Below are 10,356 nucleotides of genomic sequence, written 5' to 3'. Positions count from 1 at the left end.
TGTGTGTGTGTAAAACTTTTGCATTTAAGCTCTATCCAGAACTCAAGTGGAAGAGTTTGTTTCATTTCATAAAAAGGTATCTGATTATTAATTGGAAAAATATGACTGCTCAATCGATTAGCAAAATAATCGTCATTTGCAGTCCTAGAACAAATAATTAAGTCTTGATTCCTTTTTCTTCAACCAACTTTTTTTTTCCCCTCCAAATTTCAAAAGCAACAGTATAAAGTTCAGCTATGAAAAACATTTGTATTTGAGGATGGAAGGAACTCTTGACATAAAGTTTATGGTTATTGATTTATGTGCAAAATATCAATTGTCAGACTAGGCTATGAGCAAAATAAAACATTTATTTTTTTAAATAAAATGATTAAATGCTGATCATAATACTAAAGATTTAATCAAAACATTTTTGAATTTGAGTGAATTTGCAGTTGACCGAGCCATCCCTGTGCCTCTTTAGGTCACCATAATTGGTTACACCCTGGGAATCCCGGATGTCATCATGGGGATCACGTTTCTGGCCGCAGGCACAAGTGTTCCAGATTGCATAGCCAGCCTCATCGTGGCTCGACAAGGTATTCCTTTCCCCTTTCGGAAGATGGAGTTCAATTTTAGAAGCTGCTCTCAGGTTTGATTGGGCAGGCATGGCTACTAATGGATCTTTGGAAGGAAAGGTGATCATGCAGGGGTGGCCACAAATGCTTAGTGATGGCCCTTTATTTAATTTGGGCATTTGATTCTTGTGCATTTGATCTACTAAAATGTTCTTTTATTCAACTATTGCAGCCTTTGTTTAAAATTTAGATTTATTTTGTTTCAAGGACTTTATAATTAAAATGATTTGCTGTTGATCATCTTTATATGGGTTGATAAATATATTATAAAAAAACCTCTTGGACAAATAAAATTTAACTCACAACTTGCGTTATCTTTTCCAAGTTGACAAAGTTATAGTAATGGTATTTAATTTTTATAAACATGTCTTGATTAGATTTGGTAAAGCACAATATTGTGATTTTTCCATAAGCTACATATTAATAGTGTTTAACTGACAAATTTTGTTGGTTTGTCCTAGAAACGAGATTTTGGTAGCTAGAATCTTATTTGGTCACAAAGAAATTACTTCATTGAAAAACCTGTCTAATAAAACAATCATTAATAGAGATTTTTATTATATTTATTATAGGTTTTTTTTTTTTTTTTTTTTTTTAGAAAATCTGGTTTAGGAACAAAATAATTTGGATACCATCTTCATCTTGTGACTCGTTATTTTTGGTCTCCATTACGATCTGAAACTGCAGAAAATAATAAAAGTTGGAAAAGAAGAAAAACATCTAAAACCTGAATGGAAAAACTTTATACTTGCTGTAATAACCTACTGTATTTTTTTTCAGGTTTGGGTGATATGGCAGTGTCCAATACAATCGGCAGTAATGTGTTTGACATCCTGGTGGGGCTTGGGGTTCCATGGGCATTGCAGACTATGTGTGTAAACTATGGATCAGAGGTCAGCATATAACTGGTCAAAACAGTTTCTGTCCACTTTATCCAAAAATGTGATTTACAGAGACTTTATAAACAGGCTACTTACCCTCCTATTGTTTCAGGTGATGATTAACAGTCGGGGGCTGGTGTATTCAGTGGTACTTCTGCTGGGCTCTGTAGCGCTTACGGTATGCATAAACAAAATAAGCATTTAATGAGTTCAATTTAAAACCAAAGACAAACTGTATTTATTTTAAATATTGATCAAATCTATTCCTACCCTCTAACGTTTGTTTAATATTATCCCACTACAACAACTGCAGCTTTACTTTTAGGATTGAATTTAATTAGTTTCGCTTCTGAAGTTTGTTGCACTTGATCTTTTTTTTATTTTCTTTTTTTAATTGAAGTAAAAGGGATGCTGCTGGTCTTGATCAACACTTCTGGTTGCAATGTAATGTAATACAAAAATGTTAAAGCATTATTTGTTTTTAATAAGTTCTGTGTTGTTTGCAGTTGACCAGATCTGTGTTTTTGAGGTTTAGCTTTCTGTGTGTGCAGGTGTCGGGAATCCACATAAACAAGTGGCAGCTGGATTTCAAGCTGGGTGTCTATGTCCTTGTCCTGTATGCCGTGTTCCTCTGCTTCTCCATCATGATAGAGTACAACGTCTTCACATTTGTCAACTTGCCAATGTGCATTGAGAAGTAGAGCACAACAGCATGCAACGAGTACCAAAACCTCAACACCATTACCTTGGCGACCTTCACATTTTCTTTTTTTTTTTTTATTCCCCCTGACAAACTGCACTTACCTGGCAACTCTTTGTTCTCCCCCTTTGCTTGCAGTCTTTGTTAATATTGAATATAAATCTAATTTTCTTATAAGGCAGTGCTCTGTAATTGTGACCTGTCATGTTTCTAAATCGTCCAGGTGTCGCACAGCGGTGGTCCTTTGTTGCTCGTTATTTCAGGCATTGCTGTCAAACTGTCTCTGTAGGCCTGCCAACTCTCTGCCCATCAAGCATGCCTTTAGATGTTGTGGACCTTCAGAATCAGAAGTGCCCCTTCTAATTTCACTGCTCTCACTTTAGATTTTCCCTAATCAGAACAATGTTCCATATCAAGCACTTTCTAAAGCCCAAACTTTATTTAAATGTAAAGCCATTCCTAAAAAAAATGACTAATGTGTAAAAAATCTTTTTCTTGTAAACCAAGAGAAGAGGGTAGGTTGTCATCCTCCCTCCTTTAGCTTGGACCTGAACACCCCCGCCCCCCGGCATGGCCTTAGGCAACAGGGAGCTGATGCTGTTAGTGCTTTACTCCACCCCCACCCTTGCCTGCTTCCCTTTTTCCTACAGACCCTTTTGTCAGGACACTTTAATTCATCTTGTATCACAGTCCAGATCTAGTGGCTGTGATGGTGTTATGCATCTGCACCAGTGCACAATGTAAATTTGTAAACACTTTTTTTGTATTTATTTTTTTTCAAAAGAGGTTTTGTCTAGTTTAAGATATAGAAATGAGCTTGTTGCAGAAAGCAGACATTGCTAGTCTTTCATTGAAAGCTAATTGCACATCTTTGTTTATTTAAACCCCTAGAACATGGGGTAAAAAAGGCTGAAAGTTGACAGCCCAGCTTCTGCCATTTAATTTATTCCTTTGAACATATCCGCATTAAGTCTCCATCTGCCAGATGAATCTTTCAGTCCTTACGAGATGACCTGGAGATGGCTGCAGTTATGGTCGCTGCAGTTATGGTCGCTGCAGTTATGGTCGCTGCAGTGATGCAGTCTAGCCTGCAGGGGTCACTCCAGCCCCTCTACCATGGCAGAGCAGGCATTCAGTACCACTAGTTTTCAAGAAACTCTGTTTAAAAGCTCCTGGGTGTGGAGATAAAGGTCATGTTTTATTTATTTTCTTTCTTGCGTTGTATGTAGATATTGCACTTTAAGAGCCGTCCTCTCATTCTGAATCAACTAGTGCTTCCTTCTGTGCGTTTGTACTTTCAGTGTATACATGTCCATGTGTCTGTGGGAAAGAATGGTGTGTGTGTGTGCGCACATTCTGTGCTTGCATCACCTTTTTAAAACGGACTGGAACCTCTAACAACATGAGCACACCTGTATCTGTCTGCAGTGCATGCTGGGACACAAAAACAAAGCTCCTCCACAGCACAGCAAAAGGTTGAGGGCTTCCGGGCAGTTTCTATGGCTACTGCTCGGCCAACTTTACAAACATGGCAGCTAAGAGCACTGTAATCCAGACATTTTGACACGATGCAAAAATGCCTGCGAGGCATCCAGGAGTGGAGGTGCAGAGAGTATTGAAGTGTGCGTGTGTATGAAGTGTTTAAGTGTTGAACTATCCTCCTCAGCCATATTGTTGGTGGAGGGCACTTGTATATGCAAACTAAATGTAAAGAATTTATGTGGCAAAGGCCCCTATAAGGTTGCCATAAAATGATTGGGCATCCTGTGGAGATGTGGCGTCAGTTTGTCTAGTATTTAATACGTGAGCTCACAGGTGTGTGTGAAAGCAGAAGAACTGGGCAAAAATAACAGACTTGTCTGGAGCAGTAGCTTTGTCAAAATGCTTTTCTCCCAATTATTTTCTTTTTCCACTCCTGTGAAAGGGCATTACCACCTCGCCAACCCTAGCTGAAGGAGCAGAGGGGCAGGATAAAAAACTTGTCATCTTGGCATCTCCTTGGACTCCATTGTACAGAGCTGACTCTAAGGAATTTACAAAATGCTGGACCCCTTCCTTGGACTGCTACTCTACTGGGGTTTACATGGATTTGTTTCTGGGATGTAGGTGGTGACATAACCTACAGACTCCTCCTCACCCTCTTTGCGCAAGACTTGTAGAGCTTAATTTTTTATGCTTTCTGTGAAGACTGCATGGTGTTGCTATCTGAGTCCATCTCAATTTTCAGTCGGTTTGTCGTGCTCTGTTTGGTTATGTACCCATTACCAGGTCGGGGCACAATAATGGATTTGCACTTTTTATTTAATTTTTTTTCCTGTCTGTGTTTCTGATTGAAACCTTTGTTTCAAAATCACTTTTTGGGGAAGGAGGGTCAAAAAGAGCAAGGAGGAGAGAAGCTTAGATGCCATATTTGTTACTTTGCATAAGTACAGATTCTATGGACATATGTACAAAATGGGGCCAGCCACTGGAGGAAATGCATTAATGAAGGAAGTTTGACATGAGAGGACTGGTATGTTTGATTGCGACCTAATGCACTGTGAGCTCAATGTGATGTGGGATTTTTGTCAATGATGGAAAAAAAATATATTTAATGTAAATTTAGTTGCTATAAAACATAACTGAGGACATCTGTATAACTTATATGAATGTACTGTCTTGCTATACTGGACATATCCAACCAATGCATTTTACTGTAAAGCAATAATGTGAAGAAAAAAAAATAAATGACAAAATGACTCCTAAACGTTTGTCTCACATTCTGTGAATTGTTTAGAGAATACTGGGTTCATTTCTGAAAGGTAATGCAATCTATGTTGGCAAAGTGTTGGGAGATGGTGGGTTTTTTGGAAAATGTTTTATAGATGTTACCGTTTAAAAATACGACTTCCTTATTGCTGTACTGCAAACTTCCAAAAGTTTCAGGATGAATTTCCTGTTATCTTTATTGTACGTCTTTAAATTTGACAGATTTTTTTGCAAACTCTTGCACCTCCTGCTCACCATCACTTCTGTACTGACTCTTCCAATGTCTACTTAAATGTTTCAGACATTTCAGGACTTGGATCTCAAATGTTGCTTTCAACCTTGCACTGATAAACTTCCAAGTCTGGACAGACTTGCATTTTCATGGTATCTGTAATTCCAAACATTTAGGTCCTGTATTGAGCCAGCTTGGCATCTCCACTTATCTTACTTCTACATTTAGGAATTTTGCTACTTCCAGGGTTATTTCTGTCAATTTGCTTACTTGAATGTTAAAGTGGCAGTATTTGACACAAAGGGGGTGAAGACTTTTGATGTCTTGCTTTAGGAGCTTACACACGGGTATGTCAGTATGACATACCAGAGTGTAAGACTCTTTAAACCTCAGGTATTGGAGTGCTGCTCCCGTTCATCCTTCCAACTCAAGTTGCAGTCTACAGAAGTTCTGAGGAATGTGGCAACCTCAACTGTAATGAGACAAATTATGGTAAAGCACTGACAGTAGAGAAAGGACTTTCTGGACTGGTGCGAGCTGAACAGTATCTTGATAAAAGCAGGACAAACCAAGGAGCTGGTGGATTTCTGCAGGTGCAGATATACCAGGCCGACATGAATTCAGGAAACTGATTTTGAGACTATGGATCCTTAAGTACCTTTTTAGGTGTCAGCAGACTATTTGCTATGGAGACTGATCTTTTGGCGTTCAGTGGATGCTCATGAAGACCTTTGGTGGAACCTGTGATGGAACAAGCAGTCATTGATGGTGTTGCTTGGTGGAGCAGCAGGTCACGTACAGCTCAGAAGATTGGATAATTTAATCATAAATACCAGCATTGTCCTTGGACACCCATGGAGGTGATAGATGGAATTCTGGCAAAAAGAACAAAAGTTTTAGACAATGCCTCCTGCTCCAGGCATGAAGCTGCTTGAGAAATGTTATGCTGCATTCTAGCTGCTCCAAAGAGCATATCCTTTTGCCAGACTTTTAATACCATTAACATGTCCAACAAACTACTTTTGCACCCTGGCTGTCACCCCCCACCCTCCATTATAAATACAGCTTTAATATTTCTTTCAGAATTGCCCCTCTGACTTTTTTTGGCTTTGTGTAAATCTGCAGGCTTCTATTGGCATTTCTCTTTGCTTTTGGTAAACCTGAATTTCCCCCATATGTAACAATAAAGGATACTTCCCTTTAATCATCACTGTATGGGATTGTCAGCTCAACCATAATGGACTTTAATTTCCTTTGGCTATGACCAACAAGGATCATGTGAGAACTCGAGTGGAGTGTTAAGCTCTGCCACTAACTGCACTTTGTAGACAGGATATTCTGTTTGAAATGGATTGGTGGTTCAGATATTGCTGGAATGCTGCTTGGCACTACAATCTCCCAAGCAAGTCCTGTGTTGGCATGAGCTTCATGTGCTCAATCCCTGTTGGCCCTGCCTTAAGGCTATTGTGTATAAAACCAGTATGTATTTGGTTCTGGTATTGAGTATCCTGCATTTTGTAGTAGAGATAATGTACGTACGTCAAAGAAAATGCACTTGATCATTTATTTTTCTGCAAAGCTACAGAAATCCTGTATTTCAGCTTCTCATACTGTATGCTGATGGATCGATTTAAACCTTAAAGTTGATAAACATGACACTTTGAAGGTATAAAAAATTTACTGAAAAAACTGAATTACATACGTTCTTTTTTGAATGAATTGCGCAATAAATGTCAGAGGGGCACAGATATTTTCAGTTGAATCAAGTGACCCAGCTATGTATAAAATTGAGCAAATAAGGGGGTTGACTTCATTAAACTATTTAAAAGCCAACTTTCTCCTTGGAAGAAATTAGTTTTTCTTTTTTTGGTTTATTTCTAAAAACATAAAAATGTTGAATACAAGTGAATATATTTCTGTTGCTACGGCATTCTTTTCATGCTGTGTATTACTGGAAAACATTGGAAATTTTTTTACCCACATCTTGAATAATCAGGGCACCTTGTTTTTATACCCAGCAGGGGGCAATGTTGCAGCATGATTCATATACCAGCGTCTTCAACAAACTTTTAGAGTAAATAAAGAGCTGAAAATATACCCCTGTACCTCAGACAGTTGGAATCTTCCTTTATATAATATAAAGTTTTAAACTATCAAAGTGCAACTCAAGATAAAGTCTGGAATTATCTTTTTTGACATGGTTTCATCTACGAAACTGTGATGAACATAATTTGTTAATGATGGATGTTCATCAGTCAGGCAGCCATCTGGTGAGACCAGCATGGTCTGTTCAGGGTGCTGGTGCTTCTCCCTAATGAGCCACCCTCCTGGCTAGCTTGCTGAAGTTAACAAGCCTCCCTGTCAGCCGTGATCTCTTGCACTGACGAGTTCCCTTTCTGCCCCCTAACAAGCCCGTTTGGGCGGCAACTGCTCGTCTCTTGTGCCTGCTGACCTAGCTTCCCACATTTGTTCCACTTTGAGAGAAGAGACCCACGCACTCTGGCCTTGACGTACACAATAGCAGGATTTCACTTTCAAAAGTTGTTTATCTTTTCACCCACCGCCTCCACAATTATATAGTTTGGGGACATTTTCTTATTTGTACGTTGCCAGTATTTTTGACATCCACTTCTTTGCTTGGGTAAATTGCTGTACCTCAGTGATGGATGATAGGAAAACTGGGTTGCTGCTTGCTGCAGTTCTTATGCATGGGATGCTTTGGTTGGCCCTTTTGCTTTTTAAAAGATGAACTTTGTAGTCCCTCCATTAAAGTAGTAAAAGTCTTTAATTTACACCCCAATCTCTAGGTTTTCTGTCACTCTTTCATCGTGCCAAATGCGTTTTGTCATAGAACCAAAGAACTTCAAACACATTTCTTCTTGGCACCATCTTATCAGGGCTGTGAACAGTGCATTTTGGCTCTGACAAGAATATGCAAGACAAACCAAAAGCTAATCACAAAAACATGGGGTGTAGTGCACCCAAAACAGACAAGCCAGAAAATGCAGAAAAAGGATTCAGCTTATAGATAAAATTAGTTATACATTTTGGGAGAGGAAAACATTTTTCATTTTTAATATTTGTCATGTACCCAATAAATCTGCCCTATATAGAAGAGTAGAGAAATGAAAGACATTTTTGAAAGAAAGACCTTAGAAATAGAACTTGCAGTTTGCCACAGGACACAGACATGTGAAAGGTAATTTATTTTCTATTTTTCTTGGCCTGTGTGTTGGGAAAACGATTGCTGCACACCATCCTGAAAACACCATTTCCAAAGTGAAAGGAAGGAATTTGTACAGATAAATGGCAATTCTAGAAGAAATACCCTGTTAGACCCTGCAGTAGACTTGGGTGGTATAGAGTTTCACCTTCCTGATGGATAACTCTTAACCATACAGCTGGTGGTGGAACAACAATTTTAGATCAAAGTGGACAATAATGTGCTAGAATGGCCAAGTACAGACCTAAATTCAGTTGAATCCTTATAGCATACGTTGAGCTTGTGATTGTAGCATTACATCATGTAGTGTAATTCCAGTTCTTTTGTCATGACTCTTTTTTTTCTTGTCAGTAAAAAATAACTTGCATATTATGACATCTGAAAGTGTGAATACTACAACTTTTCCCCATTGTAGTGCAGCAGTATTTTATTTTTTTTAGTGATCCTCCTTATGACTTGCTGCTATAACCTATAACAAATGACCCCTCCTTCCAAAATAGTAATTCAGGCATGAACATTATAAAAATACAAACTTCTGCATATATAATATTATAATAAATAATTTACACCAAGTCGTGTTTTTTTTTTTTTTTTTTCCAAATGAGTGAAAATGTAAATGTTTGACTTAGGATACAGAACGTTACTGTCTTTAAAAACACCCACAGCTGTAAAATCCTTGGCGTTCTTTTACTGTAAATCTACTTCATAAAAGTCCTTCAGATGCACATTTCTCCCATTTTCTATTATCCCCTTATAACCTGAGTGGCATTTTACCAATTTACATAATTATACAAAATGTAGTTAATCAGAAATGAATAAAGCTGAATCATAGAGCACCGACATAATCAGAGCAGCAGCCTATGGAAAGTGATTCTCTTTTGCATACCCTTTTTAATTAAGACCCTTTTAAGATGGAAGCCCTCATATATTTTCACACCAAACTGTCAATCTTTTCATCACAATAGTCTATTTGGTTATGCAAAGAAAAACTTCAAGGCAAGGAATCATATTTGATGTAAACATTATTTAAAAGGACAGTTGTATTTTAGTGTACTGGAATGACATTAAAATGCTTTTGTTCACAAATTACTGTTTGAAGGAAATCCAAGTTTGGAGAACTCAGAAAAGAGGGCCAAAATACCACTTGGTTTAAACCAAAAGTAATCAAAAGAAAAGTGCACAAGAGAAGGACCTGAAAGTTCAAAGTATAAAATGTAAAAATATTAAGCTAATAACTAATGCTGCGGGCTCCTTGTTTGGAGCACTCCTATAGCATGACCTATGAAGAAACGCTAATTAGCATGTATTACTAAATGGTCTTGCTGACAAGCTAGTGTTGGCACTAAAACAACTGAATTAAGTCCTATAACAGGGTGACCAGATGTCACTGTTTTCCAGGGACAGTCCCTGGTATGAAAAACAGGTGTTCCCCTGATTTTAAGGGTCCAAGTAAAAAAACAACGTATAAACTTTATTACAGTTGCCATGTAAGTGCGCAAAGTGAGTGTGTTAGTAAAAACAACCATCATGGCAGAAGCTTAGAGCCTCCGTAAAACCAAAGAACAGAGCAGCACCCAACCCCAATACTAGAAAAACGCTGTTCCATGGCCCTTTGGGTATTTTCTTCGCTGACAAAGGACTGGCCCACAAAAAAACTGCTTATTATGGAACTCATTCTCTCTTTGGCCAAAGTCATAGATTATAGAGTAACACTAGTGTGCACAGAGAAGCTCTGTGGAAAATAACTTTTCAATTCAAATACCTCCATATGTGATAATATGGCAGTAAGGTTTGCTAGAAAGGAGCCTAAATCGGCTGCAACTGATGGGTGTTTTTGGTGAGGAAACAACAGGAGGAGGGACTGCAGTGAATGAGTAGATTGGGAAGGCTACGCTGCTTTCAGAAGAATTAATCTATAAGTTGGCCCGACAAACTTACTTTGGTAACAATTGTAA

At 38.2% G+C, this 10,356-nt stretch overlaps 1 protein-coding gene across 3 annotated transcripts in view; it reads left to right on the top strand.

Annotated features, from left to right (window-relative positions):
* Positions 1-4,895, top strand: part of slc24a4 (solute carrier family 24 (sodium/potassium/calcium exchanger), member 4) — a 43,289-nt gene extending 38,394 nt beyond the window's left edge. For all 3 annotated transcript variants that reach the window (XM_015405312.1, XM_015405305.1, XM_015405296.1), the window contains exons 14-17: positions 464-578; positions 1,398-1,510; positions 1,611-1,676; positions 2,050-4,895. In XM_015405312.1, coding sequence (XP_015260798.1) covers positions 464-578; positions 1,398-1,510; positions 1,611-1,676; positions 2,050-2,199 — 444 coding nt within the window. In that variant the 3' untranslated portion in view covers positions 2,200-4,895. The remainder of the gene's footprint in view (positions 1-463; positions 579-1,397; positions 1,511-1,610; positions 1,677-2,049) is intronic.
* Positions 4,896-10,356: the final 5,461 nt, after the last annotated feature.

This window comes from Cyprinodon variegatus, unplaced genomic scaffold, assembly GCF_000732505.1.
Source record: "Cyprinodon variegatus isolate N-32 unplaced genomic scaffold, C_variegatus-1.0 Scaffold37, whole genome shotgun sequence".
In the NCBI taxonomy this organism is placed as follows: domain Eukaryota; kingdom Metazoa; phylum Chordata; class Actinopteri; order Cyprinodontiformes; family Cyprinodontidae; genus Cyprinodon; species Cyprinodon variegatus.
This window is presented reverse-complemented; position numbering and strand designations above follow the sequence as displayed.